We start from the raw sequence: 23,583 nt of genomic DNA, 5'->3' as shown, positions 1-23,583 counted from the left end.
AACAACAAATCAGACATCCAAATCCAGCATCTCTGAATCTAGCAATTTGGCTCCTGAAATCGTAGAATTCGGACACTTAGACCTCACACAAGAATGTATGGAGGTCATAAGACAAGCTAGGAAACCTACCACTAGACACTGCTATGCAAATAAGTGGAAAAGATTTGTTTATTACTGCCATAATAATCAAATTCAGCCATTACACGCATCTCCAAAAGATATAGTAGGATATTTACTACATTTACAAAAGTCAAATCTAGCTTTCTCTTCCATAAAGATCCATCTTACCGCAATATCAGCTTACCTGCAAATTACTCATTCAACTTCATTATTTAGAATACCAGTCATAAAAGCGTTTATGGAAGGCCTAAAGAGAATTATACCACCAAGAACACCACCTGTTCCTTCATGGAACCTCAACATTGCCTTAACACAACTCATGGGTCCACCATTTGAACCCATGCATTCTTGTGAAATGCAATACTTAACGTGGAAAGTTGCGTTTTTAATTGCCATCACATCTCTAAGAAGAGTGAGTGAAATTCAAGCTTTTACCATACAAGAACCATTTATTCAAATACACAAAAATAAAATAGTCCTACGAACAAATCCAAAATTTTTACCAAAGGTAATCTCACCGTTCCACTTGAATCAAACGGTAGAATTACCAGTGTTCTTCCCACAGCCAGATTCTATAGCTGAAAGAGAACTACATACATTAGACATCAAAAGAGCGCTAATGTACTACATTGACAGAACAAAACTAATTCGAAAAACAAAACAACTATTTATTGCTTTTCAAAAACCTCATACAGGAAATCCAATTTCTAAACAAGGCATTGCTAGATGGATAGTTAAGTGCATTCAAACCTGCTATATTAAAGCAAAGAGAGAGCTGTCTATTACACCAAAGGCACACTCAACCAGAAAGAAAGGTGCTACCATGGCCTTTCTAGGAAATATTCCAATAAACGAAATATGTAAGGCAGCAACATGGTCTAAGCCTCATACATTTACCAAGCACTACTGTGTGGATGTGTTAACTGCACAACAGGCCACGGTAGGTCAAGCTGTACTAAGAACATTATTTCAAACAACTTCAACTCCTACAGGCTGAACCACCGCTTTTGGGGAGATAACTGCTTACTAGTCTATGCACAGCATGTGTATCTGCAGCTACACATGCCATTGAACGGAAAATGTCACTTACCCAGTGTACATCTGTTCGTGGCATTAGTTGCTGCAGATTCACATGCGCCCACCCGCCTCCCCGGCAGCCTGTAGCCGTTTACAAGTAGATCTTGAACATTTGTACATTTGTAAATATATTACTTTAAGCTTCATTATGTACATACGTATTCACTCCATTGCATGGGCACTCTTACTAGCATACACAACTCCTACCTCACCTTCTGCGGGGAAAACAATCTAAGATGGAGTCGACGCCCATGCGCAATGGAGTCGAAATGGGAGGAATCCCTCGGTCTCGTGACTCGAAAAGACTTCTTCGAAGAAAAACAACTTGTAACACTCCGAGCCCAACACCAGATGGCGGACTGTGCACAGCATGTGAATCTGCAGCGACTAATGCCACGAACAGATGTACACTGGGTAAGTGACATTTTCCATATATATATATATATATATATATATATATATATATATATATATATATATATACGTGTTTATATAAAGCTGAACTAATGTGAGTCACATCACTTATAAAATTACGATAAAATTACAGTCAATGTAATTTACTAATTAAGAAGACATTACTGCTCGTTATTCTGATTCAAGCATGTGAATCTATGAAAGATCCAATGCTGGAGAAGAAAATTAGTTACTTACCTGTAACTGCAGTTCTCCAGTATTGGTATCTTTCATAGATTCATATGCGACCCACCCACCTCCCCTCAGAGGCTCCCCTATTATACAGATATTAAAACTTCACACTCATACTAGAAAATCTGAGGGAATTCAGCCTCTGTTGGGAGTGTTTGGGAGGGGCTGAATCCTGATCGGTTGATACAGAAGTTTGGGTCTTTTCACAAAACAAAGTGGATAGACTGTAAAATACCCTATGAGGCCTACTGGTTTTACTTTTACTGACTTACTGCTTATGTATTTAAATTTACCGTGAGGCTCCCACCTCGACGACGGGGATGATTCAAGCATGTGAATCTATGAAAGATACCAATACTGGAGAACTGCAGTTACAGGTAAGTAACTAATTTTCTTCACCTTCTTCCCTTTCAATTTCTTGAGCTAGGGTATCTTCCTCGACCTCTATAGGGTGACCTTCTGAGGAAGTGTCCTACTTCTCTAACCTCTCTTCTTCATAGAGGCTGGGGGCCTTCTCCACGTTCTCCTTTTTGGCTGTAGCTTTATAGCCAATGCCTCTAGCTTTGCACGGAGCTCTCCAGTCACTAGTATGGACAGGTCGAGACTTTTCAGCATCAATTGTGCATTTTAACCTAAGAGTTGGGACCTCATCAAAATTTGAAAAACTTAAAAAAAAAAAAAAAAAATACAAACTCACTAGGCCTTCTTGAATGTCAAATCGAATGGAGGTCTACACAGAGCTCTCACAACTCAATTAGAACAAAAGAATTGCTAAAATAAGTTTTGATGCTAAAGTCAATTTACTGGATTTCTTGTGTTGTGCAAAATACACTTATGACCAATTGGTACTGTGAACCACAAGTTCAAAATCCCACTGCTGAAACACCAGTGTAGGAAAGTGGTGCATTATGTAGTGTGGGTCTAGTCCTCACCGTGTAATACTCTCACAGTACCTGAAAGGTGGCCCTTGGATTCACACTAGTAAATCCTTAGCTCAGTTCTGGTAGTGTGGCAAAGAGTGGTCAGGCTTTACTTAGAAGATGTGTAAAGCATTTCAGAGCTCCACCATAGACGATAAGTAATTGACACGACTTAAAAGAAATCTGACAAAAATTTATAAAAATAGAGCTTATTTTTATTTTTATTTATAACCCAAAACTAACGGAATCACTAGTTGCAAAACTGTGTTAAGAAAGCAAGTTGCGTGGAACCTTTACAGGGTTTTGGTTGTGTGCAGTCCCTAAGACCAGATCACAACAGTCGGTTCAGATCTACTTGGCCTGTGGTGTCCGGGTGCAGAGATATCCTGGCTGTCCACTGTGCTGAATGGGACTCAAAATGAAGTCAGTGTTAGGAAGCCACTGATGATAACAAAAGACCACTTGGCGGTCGAGTTGCAGGGACCCCTTAGAGGGTTAAAGTTGTGTGGGTCCTGGCTCTAGACCTTGACAGTGAGTTCACGCCTACCTGGTCTGTGGTGTCCGGGTGCAGAGTTGCCCAGGCTGTCCGTGGATCTGAATGGTACTCGCACTGGTGCTGGTTTTACCGCTAATATGATGGTGCTGACAAAGGGATGCAAAAGCTCAGCTGGGGCTAGATTACAGATGTCTGGTGCAGACTGCATGATGTGCCCTGCACTTGCAGCTTTGAGTATGGGGGTTAGCTCCCAGAATGGCAACCAACAAGCCTTGGCAGCAGTAAAGGTGCAAAAATCCTTTAGGAACTTCAGAGTCTGAGGAAGCGACATTGTGGCATGAAGCTTGGCGGCAGACAAGACTTCAAATCCCAGAAGACACTGTACCACCTGGCTTTAGTTGATCCCACAACGGGTCCAATGGCTGGTGAAACATTGGATCCTTCCAACGTTCTTACTTGCAGTTGGCACAGGACTAGTGCCACTAGTCCAAGGTAGTGTTGGGGTGTTTATGGCTTCCACAAGGTTCCCTCTGGTCAGTAGTTGTGTGTTTCAGCCAAGGACACAAGTCATTCGCAGAGTTCCCTGTCTGTTGCCTTGGGGACAGAGTATCCCCTTTTTGCCTTGGTGCTGTGGGCACAGTCCGGTTGTTGGTGATGTAGAGCTCCTCTTTGTCCTTCTTCGAAGTTGGTAAGTCAGAACTGAGGTTCTGATGTTAAGGGTGTCTCTTAAATTCTGGATTTAGGGGAGTTAGGGGTGTGGAGACTAATGGCCAATGGGGAGCTAGGTCCTACAGCTAATCCGCTCCTGAGGTGACCACCTCCGGTGGGGTACTTCACCTTTAGGTACCCAGAAACCTTTTTCCTGCCGTTTCTAAGATGGCCGAAATCAAACTTTAGTGTAAAAACTGGGCTGCTCACTCTAGAGGTGTTGTCAGCCTGCTGGGTGTGTGCACAGTTGTGCATACCTAATTTCCTGCCTGTCCACGAGCAAATGTGCCTGGGGGCCAGGCAGAGGGCTGTTTCTTCCGCCAGGGAACAGCACAGGTAACTGTCAGGAGCAGTGAAGCCTTTGATGCTCACTCTCCGATGGTTCTAATCACTAGCAGGACTGGGGGAGTGGGCGATGTGACCTCCTTCTCGACCCAGCCTTTGTCTCCGACTCCTGGAAGTGCCCATGCTGCCCGGCATGACACCAGAAAACTGTCCTGGTGGCAACAAGCATGAGAATAAGCGCATGCTGACCTGCCAGAGCATGAAGAAGGGTGTCAAACAGGCATGCAACCTCTGGTTTGCCACATGGGTGCATGTCAGCCGCCCCTCAACACTAGATTTGTGTTGGGGGAGAAAAAGCAAGTTGTTTGACACCAAACTCAACATATCTAGGCGGTACCAAAATGGAGCTAGCAGTCCAGGTCTACCCGGGCTTAAGTCCCATGTTATCCTAAGGACTGGCCTGCACTTTGAGTGTACCTCAATGGAAAAGGATGCTCTAGAGATATATAAACTTGTGCTTACATGCCTGCACCATAAATATAAAGTGCCATGCCTCCTGGGCAGTCTGTGACACAGTTTGATGTTGTGACATGTTTCTGACTGCATTGAATTGCTATCCTCTTACTAATAACCAAGGGAGGCACAGACCATTGTGACTGTGCAAGAAGGCTTCGGCCATGGGCTACGTAAGCACGTGGATACGTGCTCAGTTGCTGCATTTTGCAGACGATCAATAGATTATGCCACCATAGCTTGTCAAAGACCAAAAACTGTTAGAGCTCCATGCCCACTGGGCAGTCACGGCCATCCATAATGCCAGTGCTGCTTGAGGGCTCAAGAAGCTAAGTATATTGGACGGGACTAGAAATCTGGTTCCTGAGCCAAGAGCAAAAACATTACATTGTCATTAATGTAACATATGAATGCATATCCAACAGTAGAGTAATTATTCCTTCTTTTCCCTCATCTGATTTGGAGGTACCACATCCAGGAAAATGATAGTTCATTTCCTAGATTCTAGTCACACTTGTGCTTGGTTGAGAAGGGCATTCACAGGAGTAAATTTGGAACAGACCATGGTGGCTGTATTCTGTTGTACAGGTGTGTTTCAAGGATTGCGAATTTCTTTTCTAGTGCACAGAAAAATCCACACAATTATGACGTTAAAAATGCCCTAGATATAGTGTCTCTTGGGTATGTGACTTAGAGGAGGAGGCATTCAAGGACATTCCTTGAGCTGGCTGGAGCGCTGCTTTGATGGCGGCACCTTGTAGTTGTTAATAATTCCAATGCTTAATTGGCACATCCGTCTCAAAGACAGTAGTTGCTGAGAGAGCAGCTTTTAAGTTTTGCGTGAACCCGCTGTGCTGCATTCCAGTGCACAGGTGTCATTGTGCCATCCCTTTATTTAATGAATGAGTCTTCTTCCCAGATTGTGATGCTGGTTGAGTTGGTTTCCTGATGCCGGAAGTCGCTGATGCTACATTTGTCGGTGTGTTTGTTTGGATTTACAATTGTCAAATTGGAGAAGCCGGTAGCTTGTTCATGTCTCTTGCTGGACCTTTTCATTTGGATTTGCCACATAGGAAGAACATCGAACTGTGTTCCGTTGTTAAAATGCATCTAATCGTCTGTGCGAGAAGGCTACCCATCTCTTTCAAATGTCTCCGAAACTTTCCTCGACAACCAGGTACCTCTCTGGCAGGGAAGAGGCTGACGTTTTCCTTGTGCAAGTCATCTGGAGAGGCAGCAGCGCTATCAGCAGTCAGAGGCCATCAGATTTTGCGATACCAACGCTGTTTTCAACTTTTTACGGTAGTTGCTCTTTGATGTTTTCTGAGACCTAGGCACGCACCACATAGGAGTGGTTAAGAGAAGAAGAGGATTAGTGTCTGTGTCCCCAAAACTGTGAGTGATGCTGTGCCAATGTCCAGTGGCACTGTAGTAGATTGCTTGTGTTAGTTCTTGATAATTTATGACAAGTTAGAGCTGTCTGACCTGGCCTGTAAATTAAGAATAATCTTGACTTTTGGGTATGGCTTGAAAGTAATTGTATTTTATGGCAAAACAACTGTTGAAAGAGTCAAATGTGTCTAGTTGTTAAAACAATAAACAGCTCATTGTTCCCCTGAAAGTAGGTCATGCAATATGGTTTTTGTTGCATATCCATTTTGTTCTGTTGATCAACAAAGTTAAATAGTCGCTTGTAAATTTAAACCCGTTCATAGGTCGCACTCAACCATTTGCTCGTTTATGCCCTAGTTTCTGCTTCCATAGTTTTTTATACTCGCATAGCTGTAAATTCCCCGCTCAATTACTGTTAGTGAATCATTTCGGTTTGCTGATGTCTGTAGTCAGTCCTTGTTCAAAACATAACTGTATGCAATTTTCGCCTTTCGTTTTTTTCTTGTTTGACTGGGTGATTTCCCATAATGCCAATAAGGTCTTACTTGTGTGTAGGGAGTGTCAGGGTGTGGGGGGTTAGGGGAGTTAGGGGAATGAGATACTAAGGGGAACTAGACGTACTGCTCCAACCGCTGATCTTTTTTTTTTTTAGGCACGATTTCAGAACCTGTGATATAGAAGTGGCTATCAAGAGCATTGGTTGTGATGTATTTCAGTATAAGTTTGCACTCTTGGAGATGTGTAGAAGTGGTCAGGGAGGCAGAGAGATGAGAAGCCTTGGCAGGATTTAATTTAAATCTGAACAAATGTTGCATGACACTAAGCACAATGGACAACAACACTCTGCTTGCACTTGGAAAGTGTCAAATGTGCATCCAGCCAACTAAGGTTTGTAACTTGACACTTGGATCACTACTGCACAAGCCTTAACATCTTAAATTTCTTCTGATTTCTAAAATGTCAGAGGATGATGTGAAATGGCAATGGTGCCCTTTCTGTCTCTTGACTTGAAAGGATGCAATCAGTGAAGATGAATGCTTTGCCTAGGTCATTTCTTCAAAAATGTTACTGATGCTAATTCTAGAGTGCCTTTTACTTTCCAGAAGGTAGGTAATGATTTCATGTGTTTAAGCAGGTTCCCTAAATTTGCACAATCCTTACTACGCCTTCCAAAAAAATTATAAAACTCTGCTTGCCTAAATGTGAAAATGTTTTAGAGCTTGTCTGAACTTCAGTGATTGCCTTGTATAATTGTCTTTCATAACGCTTGCCAATCGACATGGCTACATGACTCTTGTGTTGTACCATATCAAAAAGGGCAATAAAGAGGGGGATTCCAGAAACAGTGACTGTCCATCCCTTTTTAGTAACATTAAACCTCTACCTTAGCCATCAACTAAGGTTCTGACGTAGTATGACATGGGTATAGAAAGAATACAACTGTCCCTCTATGTAGCTTTTATTACTTTTGAACAGACAGTTGATTTCCCATGCCTCCAGTTGATAGGAGTGATGCTAAATAGTAGGCTAACCCTTTCCTCTTTGGAGTCTGTGGTGGACATGGTGACACTAGAGAGCCTCAGTTACCAAACTCTTCAGATTTGTAATCCTTTAAAGGTTAGAATGTCCTGCATTATGATTGCATACAGTGGGGGGTGGGGCTATGCAGAAAGGTACTAGGTAAATTATGGAAAATAGGACATAAAGATTTGCAGGTGTTGATGTTTCACCACTTTTTCCTTCTATGAGCCTTTCTTGAGAAAACCAATAAAGCATATTATTCCTACCACAGCGCACACTCACACAAACAAAACTGTACCACAGTCACATAATTGGGAAAGTGTTGCCACCCACCCTCCTCACACAACCACATCCCACAAAACCATCAGAAAATAATAGCTAAAATATAGCATACTGCACATAATAATTCTATAGCTAGACAACTGCCAACCGATTTATATGCTATGGCACTGACACTTCAGATTGGGCAGTGAATGTATTTTCATATTTACCTGTACTCATAAAATGATTGTTTCATGTACCATTTAGTGATGGTCAACTATGTGGTATCCTCATTGTTTATTAATGCAGTGAGTCTAGATGACCGTGACTCTGGTCTTTCAGAAACCCATAATCATTGGAATAGATGCTCAATTTTTTAAAGCGCTGTGAGATAATATAAGTGTTAGAATTGTCCTAGAAGAATCCTTATGTTGTAGTTTAAAAGGGTCCATAGCTGGTGATATCCATGGGTTAAAATACAGGGTCTTTCAATGCCGCATACAGACTTTGTGGCTTTATACGATTTGAAACCCTTTTCTAGGATCTACGGGTGAGTGCTGGAAGGCTGTGAGAAGTTCGAGACATGCAAGTACACCTGTTGGGAAAGTCCTAAGGTGAAAACATTCTGAAGGAAAGATTTGTGAGAATAGATTTCGGAATGTTAACTTTGCACTTGGCTGACTGTTACCTAGTCAGTTTTCCCATTTTGTGAGTTACGAAAATAAATCTCCAGATCATGCAGCACTCTGTTACCTTTGGCACCAATGGGACTAGCAGTCAAATGGGGGAGGTGAGGGGTTTTCAGAGTGTAGACTGCCTGCTGTATAAATATGGAACACAAGTCTAAAATCAAGTAAATACTGTGGTGAGCGAATTGCCGTTTTATTGATCCAATCAAGAAACCCCAAAAAAGGTTTTCCTGCTGGCAGATGGAGATCTACCAGTAGGACAACTGTTTGGTGTATGCTAAGAGATGTGGAGGGAGTTGTAATTTTTTTTTTCTAGTTAATGAACAAGTACTGGTAGTCTGATCTCAAGAGGGATTCTACAAAGGGTACATTCCTGACATGACTAAGAAGTCCTAGACGTGAATGGGGCAACGTTGTAAGCCACAGCTAAATGGTAGACTTTCCAATGTATCTCTCTTCATGCTGCAAAGTTTTAGGGGATGGTATGGAATATTCTGCAGTCTTTAATTATGTTGAGTGTTCTTTACCTATTTTTAATTTAGTATTGCTTTGGTAGATAGAAGGTTTGAGACTGCAGTTTTTGATATCTCAGGAGTACAACATTAGACCGGATTGCTGAGTAAAAATGTGTATGCAGCAGATGCAAAACAGTGTTTATCTTGTAAGGTTGTCTAGGCGCCAGCCAGCATACTGAATAATGGTTACTTATAAAGTAGATACTGCTAATGAATAATGCTCAAATGGGCAATATGGGAAAGGTTGACCTCTGAGAGCATACCACAACTTGTAAGCTTTAAAGCAGTTGCAGTGAAAACACCTGAAAGTTCGTACTTTGAGTGTCCAGAATAAATTAAATCCTATCCACCATGGAAATGAGGCAGGATAGTCTTGACTATTGTTAGTTATAGCAGAAGTATACTCAGACTGCAGATTGAGAATATAAGTGATACAACAGTGTGATATCCATTGGAAAAGTTTAACATAAAATGCTGAAATGGAAGCAGTAGGTGCTAATGAATATTCATATCAGCTGCCTCAAGGGATTCTGTACACACAAGGTGCAGGAGCACCTTCATAAAATAGCAGCTGTAGATGATGGTCTTTTGTTAAATATAGATAGATTCAAAACATTGCTTTTTGAGTGTCAGGATGAATGGGGAAAAAACACTCCAAAAGTAAATGTAGTACATAGTTTTGGCGCAGTGACAGGTGTAAAGAGAAACCCAAGATGCTTTGCTTAGGAAAAGCTTGCAAATTAAATTCTTGTGAAAGGGATACTGGATGGGGACCTAGAACAGAAGCTAGATTGGCCTTCACCCAATTATAATTCAGGGGGCATAAGGAAAAACCTGAAGGTTTGTTCCAGCACAATTGCATAAGGATAAGAAATGGAAAAGATAGGAATGGGGGTTAGCTCACTGGAGTATTAACAAACACTATTTGCCTCAAATCAGGCTATGAAAGGGAGGAAAAGTTGGAAATTATAGAGCACAGAGTAAAGAACTGGATGGAACATAGACTCTGGGATATTCTGGCCAGGATGTCAAGGAGTAAGATGTTACAGTTTCAGGTGATCAAACTAATAGTCCTGAAAGTAATACTCCAAAGTACATTAGCGAACCAAACTGGTTTTAGTGGGTTTCACTGATAGCAAAGATTCACAACCTTGACACTGTAAGGGTCTGTGGAGTTTAGGGTGGGCTTATTCAGTAATGGGCTGAGCATACCAGATTTTAAGGCTAATCAGAAGATCCATTGTGCCACTGAGATATTAAAGTTGTACAGCTGCACAGGTGCTGAGCCTATAAGGATTTTTTAAGCAGTGAGACCATAAGGGGGTGTGCAGTTAGTTAAGATGGCCTAATCAATTATAGGTCATGGAGAAGATCGGTGGTGATAAAGGGATGCAAGGTAGATAGTTGGGAATAATCCTAGATGGATGATGGGAGGGGTTGACTCTGGATACTCTAGTTCATCACTCCTCAGTTTCCTGACATATCTTAGAAGTGGCAAATGTGAGGCAATTCCATCTAAATGTGGCAAACAAGAGAGGGCAGTGCATCCATTTCATAATCACTCCTTTTGAATGGTGCCCTTGGATGCTTGATGCTGTTTTGATTAGAGTTTGAACGTAGAGGGCTTTGCGTTAACTGAGCAATGCTACTTCTAAGTTTCTAGTTAATAAGCATTTTTGGAACATTTCCATGAATTTTCTACTTGGAAAAAACATGTATGTATGTGGTATGTGTGTAGAACGAACCTAGCCAGAAGGCTGTGGAGTACTGTACTAGGTCAAAGACAAAGATATAATAAGTCAGTGATTGGAGAGGAAACTGGGTTCTGAGAGTTTAAGGGGACTGTTACTCTTTTGTATATTAGTGTTCTTTAAAGTGGTGTGCAGTCAGCTCGTTGCTAAATTGGAGAAGAGTGTGGGTGGTCCTGAAGGATACAGGGATGTTGTTTTAGAACCTCTTTGTATAAATGGAGCAGGCATGTTGTCTTGTTTATTTTTTATTTTTTGCTCTCCTTCAGGTCCAGTCTTATAGCTTACTTCTAGCAATTGTTCCATGTGCCATTGATGTGTGAGCTTGTCTGCCAGATAGGTGGAGAGTGCAGGTCATGTTGACTATGTAAATTATGCAGCTGGCTTTGAAGATTGTGCATGTCAGCAAGAGGAACTAGTGCAGTTCCTTAAGTGAAGGTGATGTGTTCATATTTCTTCAGGTCTTTGAGGCATGCATTGATGGTGAGTGTGCCCTTAAGGGGCGTGGATGGGTGCCTGCATATAGTTTGGGAGGCATTGGAGAAGGGCATTGCATTTCCAGATGTGAGACTACAGGGCCTAAGCAGCAGGTCAGAATTCTCTTTCTTTAGCAGAGTAGGCTGATACCAGGCCATATAGGTTATGAGTGAGTTAGAGGTGCAGGGTGAATCTGAGTGACTTGGCACTGGAGGAACATTTTGCTTGAATCTATCCAGGGTCACATCATTGAGGAAGGTTTGGACTTACTGTTGCTTGGTGCACTTGGCTAATAGTAGGATTTCTGTCTTGGTATGGTTGAGCTTTAGGTAGGTCCTGGTCATCCTTGTATGGATGACGTGCAGGCAGTGTTTGAGACGATGAATGTCTGGATCAGGGGACTTTTAAATTGAAGTGTTTGTCAGTAGGTTTTTGATTAATTTTAGTGATGTTATCAGTGAATAGAGTCCAAAGAGATGTCTGCTGCATTCCATTCCTTTGTGGTCCAAGGAACCAGTTTTGGGGGTGGGCATTTTTATTAGAAGTAGGAAAGGAAATGACCATTTGCAATGGACAAAGATGTTGCTTTGAAGAGATAAAGAGATATGTTTCTGAAGTGTAGCTCATTTGCATAGTTTGCGAAGGTTGATGAGTTCATGCTGATGTTCAGAATTTGTCTTATGGCCTTTTCTATTGATCGGATCATGAGAATATCAAAATAACTGCTTTCAGATATAATAAATAGATCAAGTCAATCAGGTCCTATTGGAGTGTCGGTTGAGTGATTTAGCTGGAGCTTAAATAAGATCTGCAGTGTTTCACTTATTGTGGGTCAGAGACTAGGCCCGGACCAGGCTGTGTGATCATCATCTGTCATTTAAGACTGATGACCTTGAGATATTTTGATGGCTTAATGGAAGTTTATACCTAGGTAAGTGCCGCCTACTGAAAAGTGAACAAGTCTGACATAGGCAGCAGGATTTTCTAAAATTTAGCTGTAGCAGTTGTACAGTGTAGGCATTCTGACCCAATTTCAAGGAAAGTTTACAATTTATTAATTTATTTATATAGAAGTTCAACACAGTTGGTAAAGTCTGGTAGAGTCTACTGCAGCAGTGCCAACCAGTAACAGAGAAGGAATTTTAGAAAGAAGTGTTGTGATAAAAGAACCATATGTCTAAAGCAAACTTTCCTTCTTCTGCAAGACTGGATTGTATAGCCTCAATTTAGAGTATGAGGAAAAAGGAAGGACAGCGTGCTCCCTTAGTGAAGTTTCCCCTTCTTTTCGAAATGGCATATATATCTGAATGGATGGGCTCTGTGGTCATAGGTGTGTAAGTGAGGAAGTCCTTTCCCTCACAGTATTCAGGGCCAGGAATGAGTGGAAGTGTTGGACATGGTGCATTGAAGATGCTGGTCAGTAAATGAAGTCAGCAGTGATCTGTAGGAGTATGAGAGGCTTAAAAGTTTACGAACCTGAAACTCAGTAGAATAAACATCCCTGCTTTGTCAGCATCCTGGCTAACAGGATAGAAGAGACTCTACACAATATGACTAACTATCTGGGTCACACCAAGATGGTGCTCTGACTTACCTTAATTCAACTTGCCACAGCAAAGATTTAGCAGAGGTGACAAGTACAGTTCAGATGAGTTCTGTGTCTACAGCCTTGATAGTTCTCCCGACTAGAGAGCAGCCCTCTCTTGTTCTTCTGACTAGAGAGCTGCCCTTACTCGTTAACCAGACAGTGAAACCACTGATGATGGAAGGTGGAGCCCACCTAGGAAATGGCAACTTGTTGCTGATCTTGAAGGACGCTGGCTCTTGAGTGACAGATCCTGCAAGCAAGGTAGGAAGTGTGCTACTACTTATGTCCTACATGATGATCCATGACATAGGAGGTAACCATATGTTGTAACCTCTTGGGAACCTCCCCAGCAATGTGTCACTGCTTGGACGGGTGTCAATAGAGTTCAAGGTTTTGGGGACTACAGAGAAAGAACTAAAACAATTGTCAGGAGGAGCTTGTGGAAGCTTAGATGTTGTTCTGCTGGGAAAAATACTTATGGATTTGAAGGGCTAAAGAGCATCTAGCCTTAGACCTCCTCTTTAAGAGCCATCTAAAGATCTGATATGTCTGCCCCAAAGTATAAAAGGAAAGTGTTGCATTGTTACGAACGATAGGAGAGAGCTGAGCATAGTGTTTCAAACCACAGCTTTGCAGATCTGGGTGTCTTGGAGCTTCTATAGCATGGTGTAATGTGGTAACTTTTCTGTGACGTTCTACAACACTTTCAGACTAAAACAAATCATTACTTTTATTAGATAATAATAATCAACCATTCACAACATTAACTGTTTCAGGCAATTTCACGTACATAACTTCTCAGATCTCTGAATTTATGTAAGTGTAAAGAAGTATGTATGAAAGATACTATTTCTCATCGATATGTGCCCTTATTTCCTCACCACTTTAGACTACTATACACCTAACATAACCAAACCAGGGTGACTCTCTGTATTATATCCCCAGCGTTTACCTCCTCCAGCCTGTAGCTGCTCTGTCACAGCCCCCATATTTCCTTTTTTTTTTTTAAACACATTTTATTGACACCATCAGGATATATGGTAGCTCAGTGCACCAGCAGTTCAGGTATTTTTTTTACGTCACATAACAAGATAAACAACTAACAGCAGTCAGACATTGTACCCCCACCTTGATCCTCCCATTTCCTCCCTCCCTTACCTCACCCCCAAAATAGTTCTGTTCAGTTTGAAACCTCGTGAGTTTCTCTGAGGTCGACGCACTCTCAATAATTCCTGATTTCCAACTAAGTATAGCCCTATGTAATGAGCCACTGCCTGACAAATTTTGTTGTATTTCTGTGGGCAACCTCGGGCTCAATACACTGATCTCTTCGTATCTGTCATAGGAAAATCAAGTGTGTTCGGTATCGCAGTAGCAGGGTAGTAACTACTTATAGGACCTCCGAAGCTTTTTGCTTGGAAAAGGCCAATTGTTTCTGATGGTGTTAATATTTGCTATCGTGCTGAGATTTAAAGTTCTACAACACATGGGGTTCTGTAATCGCTAATTTCTTAGAATTTGTGACGCACTTAGTTACTGATTACAAACAAAAGACGTCCGAGCTCGACTATTATAAGGTTATTGCAATGGAGTTCTGACATCACAATGCCTGCTGCCAGGAGCCGAGCTGAAAGGCAGGTCAGGTCTGGTCATAGAGCATAATTAAAGCAGCTGGAATAAAGTACCTCCGTTGTACATGATAAGCATATTGCCAGTCACCTCGGAGTTGCATATCCTTATAAAGGAACTCCAAAGTGACTCCTGATATCCTTATAATTACGACAGAGGGTACTTTATTCCTTGTGTAGCAGGTATCTAGGGGATACATGTGCAGGGCCATTAGGCAGTCACAAGTCCAGTGATTCCCAAAATTACAAGGTTTTCAACCGGAAAATGGCTTTTTGCTGTGTAATAAACTTATTTTGTGATTCGTAAAAGCCTTTCACTCTGAATCACTCTAAGGAGTGGGCATGAAAGGGCAATTCCACTCAAGACAGTGAAAGACAATGAAATCATTGTACAATTACTGACACCTCAAAGGATGTGGTAGCTGATTTGCAGAGGGGAAACTTTGTATTTTTTGAAAACCTAACTGTAGTATGATGCAGGATATGGACAAAAATGAAGAAGAAACTCCAGTAAATTTCCAGATGAGACTTCAGGCTTCTTTATTAAGATCCACAGTTGACACACGCGTCCTGTACTGATGGAGGTAGGGTCGCAAGTGCCAACCGAACAAGATGATGACACAACGAACAGCTGTTGATAAATAAGAAAGATGCAAAGGCACCTTCAGAAGTAAACTTACAGAATACTCATAATATAAAAGTTACCTGCAATACCTAAATACACATATGACACTAACCTTTGGCAAATGTGCAAGGCGGCCTCGGGAGGAACGGTGAAAATAACTAAAGTGCAATCATACAGAGCCAAGAGATGGAAAGTGTAGTCTGTGCTTGTTCCAGCAGAGCAAAGACAGCTGGGCGTCTCTACAAGTATTCCAACATTGACTACCTTTTTCAGAGCAAATTCTAGTGATGGCAAAGTTGTTCTTTATATGGAGATTGTAAGTAGTATCAGGTTTTTTTTTGCTTTTGCCAGACAGTGCCTTCACTCAGGTTAACATTTGGGTTTCATGTCGATTGACTGTTGGAAAGAGAATATGTAAAATAAATATATGGCAATGATTTATAGAAGGAAAATGGGATAAGGAGATGGCAGGCCACGTCTGCAGAGCTGAGCTACTCACGCAGCCCTAGCTGTCTACCAAGGCTTTAATATACAAGTTGGATCAGTTATTTCCGGTCCTGCCAAAATGTGTCATACATTATTACTTGTTGATGACTGGATGCAAACGAGATTTGCAACTATGGAATTGCTAGGAAAGTGAATTGTATTGTCATTGCTCTTGCACAGAAGTCTGTTAGAGCGTAATAATTATGGCTTGTAAAGGTGGAATCTAACAAAAGTACTGCTTAGTTACTTAGTTAGTGGTGTGTTGTAATGAGAGTCTAGTGAACGCTGTAAATTTCACTTAAAAAAAAAAAAAAAAGTTAGTTGTTTTTGCCAATAAGTACGGTTTCTCATTTGGTCATTGTTAACTCTTGCTTCCCCTCCATCCCAGGTGGAATGTCAGTTTTCACACAAATTTACCGTGACTGTTCAGCATGCCACCAATGTTACCAAGGGCAGATTTGGAGATATGCGTAAGTAGACCTTATACCTCTATCTATGCAGTGTACTTGTGACTCTGTCTTCTTCTGGGGTTGGCTTCTTGGCGGCTTTTACTCTGCTATGATGTGGGAACTGGATCACAATTTGAGTATTTATACTTAACAGTTGTATATGAATTATACTTTGTTCTCTCCATGAAGTACTAAGAATTGCCTTCTGATATCAAACTCTGTGTTCCCTTGACTGAGTATCGAAAATTCTGACCACAATGTACATTTCAGTGCAGAGTTTCTGATGGCTAGTTCTAACCACAGATGCTTCACATAGTAAATGTTCCCCAGGGTCAGACTGGATCCGGAAACTTTTAAAGCAGTACTCCTGTGCATCGATAGGTGGTGTCATGCGCTGTTTCCCAGCATCATTATGCACTGGAAATGACAACGGAGCTGCGTATAAGTGGCCCTCATGCACTTTTATGCCAGTTTCGTTCCTCTGCTCCTTCAGTTGCGGGTCTAGAGCTACTCCTTCGCCTCAGACAATACTTTTTTCTCTAAAAAATGATCTAATTCCAGTGTGTAAGGGAAAATGTGGTCTCCCAAAATTATAGGGTTTAAACCTTGCAGGGAATGTTGCAAACTGACGTCTGTGACAGATCCCCACCAATTATGCCTGTGGTGCCTGGGATCGGAACACAACTCCAGCACCTGTCACAGCTGTGTCCAGATGAATCTGAAGGCTGTATGGGTCCAAAAGGTGGAGCTTTATCTCGCCAAACATCAAAAGACTCTACCATATGAACGGGTGAAGTAAAGAAAGATACCATTCTTACCACACCTGGCAACCCCTTGGTTACTGACACCTTGCCTTTTCCACGCGGTAGAGCTTATGCTTTGCATAACATATTTGGCACAGATTCAGGCAAGGACATTCTGGATGAAGCGGACGATTTTGTCCCGCGATCTGATGATGGCAATTGGCATGAGAAGCTAAAGGATGCCAGTAGCTTTGATACTTCCCAAGACGCTGACCTCGTTTTTTTCCCCTGGTCTGGCAACAGAGGGAAGTTCCTCCTTCGAGGTCCTCATGCTGAAGGCAGCACAAGTGCTTGACATACAGCTGCCCCCTATGATAAGTAAAGACTGATGTCCTTACAGAGGCTCTCCAGCCTGGTGAGGCACCTATGAAACCTCTCCTACCATTCAATCAGTCCCTCCCAGAGACTCTTTTGGGCACTTGAGTAAAACCATGCTCTGGATCACAAGGCACAAGTGTAACACTTTGACACCACACCTGGATGAAGTCTACAGGCTACTCTGAGAATGTCCAAGCATTCTTAAAGACCATGCCATTTGATGGCTTTCACCTTTTTGGCGAGAATCCACATTCGGCTCTGGAATATTTCATGGAAATTAGGGCCCCAAAGCATGTTTTTTTCAGTCTGTTTGCGCCCTCCCCCCAACTCGGGTACTTCTAGCTATTCCCTTCGATGCAATGGTAGGGGTTTTCAGTATCACCAACGTCAGACCCCACCACCATCCCAACAGTTTACACAGCCCTTTTGAGGCTGGGGCCGTAGCTCAAGGACGGTGCCTCAGTGTTATAAGGTTCCTACAAATTTTGTAGGACTGTATATTATGTCAACAAAAACTTCACACTTTAGACACTTACTCTACTTATAACCTCAGTAAATGTTGGTTTGTTTTGGTTAGCTTACAGTACCACATCCAAACCCCCTAACCTTTCACAGTAATAGATGTTGTTGGTAGCCTCAAACACGAACACTCCGATTCCAAAGGCTTTCGTGGAAACAGATCTAACTAGTTTGTTTGTTGCTTTTGTATGCCCAAGGTGTCAGCAAGAAAAGATACAAAGATATGAAAATACATTTTCAAATATTTAAGAGATCTTACTCTTGTAATTAAAACACAAGCTGTGATTACTAAGTAGATGAGACGCAACATTGTCATAAGCAGTACTATGATGGTGAAAAATGCAAACAGTTCAACCATGTTAACTATTAAAAATGTTACTCCTGTCTGTAACTAGTACCTATACACTAGAGAGAGCATAGCGGGATTACCCATCTGCCAGACCAGTTGGGATGACCTAAGCCCCATAACTTGGAATTAAAAGTCAGGAAGCTGATCTCAGTGCATTCACAAATGCACCCCTCTTAATGTGAAGGGCTGTCATCCTTCTCAGGATGAAGGTCGGGGTTAGCAGGGCTGCATCTCGGTCAAAGTGCAAAGCAATTCCATGATAACCTCAGAATGAAGTGCTCCTCTCCCTGAGTTTAGCATGGATCCTCTTTTTATAATAAAACACTATCCTTATCACACTGTGCCGCATGTACAGAACAGCGTCTTTAGTTTGTCTGGAGAGAAAGATGCCTCCTATGAGCACAGAAAAATATAACAAGGGCATTGTGTTCTGATTGTTCGACCATGGAACTAAATGTGCAGACTACAGGGTGGAAGTGCCTTCCAAGAATAAATGTTTGTGTGTCATATTCTAATGTTAAAGAAAAACGTGTAAAAATCACCATTAGAGAAAGATTAAAGTTCAAGTTAAAGATCAACTTAAAAAGGAAATCTAAAATGGAGCCGAAATGCAGACTCTGCAACACAGGGCTCGAAGGACCCGGTTCAGCTCAGTTCCCTGCTCCTCAACCCGCTGCAAAACATCTTCAGTAGTTGCTTCCTGACATACAGCCACCCAGTTGGATGCAGGTTCTAACATTTACTCCAGGGCTGCTGGGCAGTGACTACAAATGTGTGGATCCTCAAATTGTCCACTGGGCTATGTTCTTCCTATCTACCCTGCCTCACCTTCAACCACCATCATGGCAGCAGACTGAGGACCATCTGCCTGTTTTACAGCAGGAAGTGTAGGCTTTTTTGGCCAAAGAAGCCATAGAGTATTTCGGGCTTGAAAGTAGGAACTTGGTTTTACTCCAACTGTTTCCTTTTTGCCAAAGAAGGATAAAGGCCTTCATCTCATTTTAGTTCTTTGGCCTCTCAATGCCTTCCTGCAGAAGAACAGATTCAAGATGCCCATGCTATCCAAGGTCCTGTCCCACATCCTGTTTGACGTAGACTCCAGAGACTAGATGGTAGGATTGGTACTGCAGGTCACTTATTTACGTATCTCCATCTTGCCCGCCCTTTGGCATTATCTGTGGTTTATAGTGTGCCAGGAGCATATTAGTTCCAGTCCTGCTCTACCTTGATGACTGGCTGTTGAAACTGACCTGTCCCAGGCAGTCAAGACCACCTCCATACGACTACAAACCTCCTAACATTGTTGAGGTTCACTTAACGATACCAAAGTCACACCCGATTCCTTTGCAGTTTTGTGCCTTACCTGTGGAGATGAGACAGGTACGTTCAAGCTATCATCCCAATGTTTCAGACTCTGTCAATGAACTTAGTGTGGATGACTTTGAGGCTGCTGAGATTGCTGGCCACCTGCATCCTGCTGGTGAAACATGCTTCATAGCACATGCGGGTTCTGCAGTGGGATCTGAAGTCCCAGTGAGAACAGCACAAGGGAAATTTGTCAGATTGTATTCAGATTTCAGAGGAGACTGCAAAAGACCTGCAGTGGTGGCTCCTGGATCATGATTTCCTTACCTTACCCAGACTTGACATTGGTGACAGATGTACCACTTCTGGGTTGGGTAGGTCATTTTGGAGAGGAGGATATCCAAAGCCTCTGGTGTCCAGCAGAAGACTGACCCCACATCAGTTTGCTGGAGTTGAGGACTATTCAATTAGTGTTGAAGGCCTTCCTGCCCTCCATCAGAGTAAGGCTGGCCGAGTTGCTCACGGTCCGCACCACACTTCTGTAACAAACTGGGTCAGCTGGGGATTTTTGATCCTGTGCTAGGAGGATCTACTCCTCTGGAAGTAGCTTGGCTGCCAAGGATATTCTCTGGTGGGGAACCCCTTGGCAGGATCTCTAAACACCAAGATAGACAGTCAGCTGCTGATGCTTAGCAAACCTAAAATGGCAGTTACACCTCGAGGTGGCACAGGGCATCTTCTATCAGTGGGGAGAACCCTGGCTCAATCTTTTCGCCACAGCTAAGAACGTAGTATGTCATCACTTTAGTGAATTTCCAAGAAGTCTCTCTCTTGTAGATGCATTCTGCCTATAATAGAGTGCGGGGACCCTGTATGCTGCCCCACAACTACTCCTCCAGTTCCTGTTCTGAGGAAGATCAGGAAAGACCAGTCCCAAGTCATTCGAGTGGGGCTGGATCAGGCTAGAAGTGTGTGGTATCTGGAACGTCAGGGCAAGAACATCTGCTGTTCAATAAAGATGCTACTCAGGAGGATCGTCTCTCACAGCAGGATAGAGTACTGCACCCAGGCCTGCACAATCTATATCTCCATGCTTGGAGATCGAGCGGTGGCACTTGGCCTCATTTGACTTTCCTCCTGAGGTTATCAATGTCATCCTGGAATCAAGGTGTCCCTCTACAAAATCAGTGTACACCAGTCATTCAGGCAGATTTGTGACTTGGTGTGGCACCTGCCAGATTGACGTGCTGTGGGCCAAGTTGGCTGAATTATGTTGGTTGGTTTGTCCCTTGCCCAACAAGTACTTATTGTGGGCATTGCTGAAGGCTCTTTGTTGGCCCTTTCTGTTTTTTGCGGTTGCAGAACCAACCTTTGTTGTTTAAATCACCCATTGTGATGAGATTTCTGAAAGGTTTGCAACAATTATTTCCACAAACACCATTTGCGATGCCACAGTGGGACTTAAATTTGGTTCTTAATTTTTAATATGTACTCCCTTTGAGCTGATGCACAGTTGTCTATTAAGTCTCCTGAACTTCGAACCAGTCTTCTTGATCACCGTAACATCAGCTGAGTGTGAGCAAGCTTCATACTCTGTGTCCAACCACCCTATAACGGACAAGCTGAGAAATCATTTCACTTTGGACGGCTATCACTCTCCCTGTGTTCTTTGCACCGCCTTTTCCATCGAAAGCGGAAGAAAGATTCCATTGACTAGGCCTGAAGAGAGCACTCAGTTTTTACTCGGACTGCACCAAGAAACATAGGTTGAAAGATCAGCTTTTTGTGGGGTTTGCTGGGCAAAGAAGGACAAGGCAGTGCAGAAGCGGACCATTTCTCTATGGATTATGCTCTTCATTCAGTTTGCTGTGCATTGGCCACCAAGAAGCCTCTGGAAGACCTATGGGCTCATTCCACCAGAGCCAATTGCTGCTACCACTGGGTTGGCATGTGGAGTGGCTGTAGTAGATATTTGTCAGGCGGCTACGTGGGTGTTGGTACTCAAGCTCATAAAGCAGTACGACCTCCGCAGATCTGTCGAAATGGGTATTTTGCCCAGCTGGCCCTGCAGGACTTTTTGGTATAAGCCAGTTTACAGACTGACCACCTCGGGACATACTGCTGTGGTATTTGTTCAAATGGTGGGGAATATGCAGTTAGAAGTATCCATCAGAAAACCTATTTAATTACCTTTAGGACCACTCTTTCTGGTTGAGTCTCGGTCTAACTTCAGATTCCTCACCAACACTCCTGCCCAGGACCACCATTATGTGAACGGGACTCCTTTCCATTGGATAAGATCCCCATCTAGAGATCTCCACACTGTTCATACTAACCTGCTGATGGACTCTCCATCTGAGGGCACAGAGAGCCAAGAAAGCAACTGATAGCATGCTTGGTTGCTGCTGGTCTGTGGCTGTTCTCTCCACTTTTGGAGTGGCACATCACCAGTGCAGAGACGCGCGAGCCTACCTACCAGCACACAGATTTAATACTCCAAAAGTTTTCAGACCCAATCTGATGTCTGGGTAATTTTCACAAGGTGAGCAGCCTGCAAATAGACTTGGAGAGTTAGTGTGTTCATCAGGCCTTGCTTTTGAATATTACTCTTCACATCTGCCAGCAGAATGCATGTAAGTGGGAATCCTGTTTTGACCAAAAGTGACTACCAGTGTTCTGACCTGGAGTCCTTTTATGAGAATAAAAAACATGCAGTCATTCAACCAACTGGCTAACATCAGCCTCAGAGTTATTAAGCACCTGTCCTGGTTTGACAATGAGCTCTTCATCACTTCTTATAAGGTGGTTGAGGACTGTTCATCACCTACCCCAGTCTGGTTCATGGCTGTTTATAATCTGTCCCAGTCTGACTCTGGGGCTGGTCATCACCTGTCACAATCTGGCTGAGGGTTTGTCATTACCTGGCCCACACTAGCTCAGGACTTTTTGTAACATGTCCTACTCTAGAAGGCTGCTCATTACCTTTCCTAATTTGGCTGAGGACTGTTCACTTGTCTAAGCAAGGCCTCAGGGAGGTTAATTACTTGTCCCAGGCTGGCTTCGGACTGTTAATCACCTGTCCCACTCCAGCTTAAGGCTATTTATAACTTAACCCAGTATAGAAAAAGGTTGCTCACTACCTGTCTTATTTGGCTGAGGACTTCATCAGCTATCCTTGTCTGGCTCAGGCTGTTCATCACCTGCCACAATTGAACTCTGGCATTGTTCACCACCTATCTCATTCTAGCCCATGATGTAACCTTTCCCATCGAGGCTTAGAGCTGTTTATAACTAATCCCAGTGTCGCTCAGGGATGTTCATCATTATTGTAGAGGAAAAACCTGCCCACCTACCTTTTCCAATGCAAACCTCATTTAGAGTCACATGCTTAGCATAATTTTGGCTCCTGGTGGTTGGCCGGCATATTTACTTATAAAATAAAAAAATGCGTATCGAAGTCTGCGGTTGAAGTGACACATGATAACCTGGACCAATACATCAGAAACCTCGAATTCAGATGTTTTTTCCACCATCGGCTTTGGATGACCAAATGGTGTTGGTTAAGTGAAATAGGCAAGTAGAAAGTATATTTGTTCGTGACTATTGATTTTTCATGAACAAAGCATTAAAGCTAAGTACAGATAATGTTCCATACAACAGTTGCATCCTAAATGAGTCAATTAAAATGTCTGATTTAAAAAAACACTTTATTTTTGATAGGAGTGCATGTACTCCTTGCTATTCTGTGGCCAGCCTAGCTATTTTCACCCACATCAATTTCCTAGTGGCTGTAACGTCCATTTGAAGCTGTTGATAGCTTTAGAAAAATCAACTGCGGTGGTTGACCCTTGGATCCATATTGCTCATCTAAGATTTGTGTGAGGCACTTTGCTTATTACAAATATGGCTATGGCACAGTACTGAACTAGAATTGCCAACCAGTAGAGGGGCACGTCTTTGAACTTAGTTGAAAAGATGTGTACTGCCTTTGGGGGTTGAGGGCAGGGCTGCTAGCAGCGGATGTCAAGCAAGTGAGTCGGTTGAAAGGTAGTCCACGAGTTAGGAAGGTAGAAGCACGCAGAGGATATCTGTCATGTTTGAAAGAGAGCAACATTTACTATGAAAACCATGATATACCCTACATTA

General features: G+C 42.6%; 1 protein-coding gene across 1 annotated transcript in view; it reads left to right on the top strand.

Annotated features, from left to right (window-relative positions):
• The window catches only part of PLA2G4A (phospholipase A2 group IVA), a 698,142-nt gene that overhangs the window by 106,312 nt on the left and 568,247 nt on the right, over positions 1-23,583 (top strand). The window contains exon 3 of the mRNA XM_069231997.1: positions 16,083-16,164. Within this exon, the coding sequence (XP_069088098.1) occupies positions 16,083-16,164 (82 nt within the window). The remainder of the gene's footprint in view (positions 1-16,082; positions 16,165-23,583) is intronic.

This window comes from Pleurodeles waltl, chromosome 4_2 (genome assembly GCF_031143425.1).
Source record: "Pleurodeles waltl isolate 20211129_DDA chromosome 4_2, aPleWal1.hap1.20221129, whole genome shotgun sequence".
NCBI classification, from domain to species: Eukaryota; Metazoa; Chordata; class Amphibia; order Caudata; family Salamandridae; genus Pleurodeles; species Pleurodeles waltl.
Note: the sequence above shows the minus strand (reverse complement) of the source record. Positions and strands in the feature narration are given on the sequence as shown.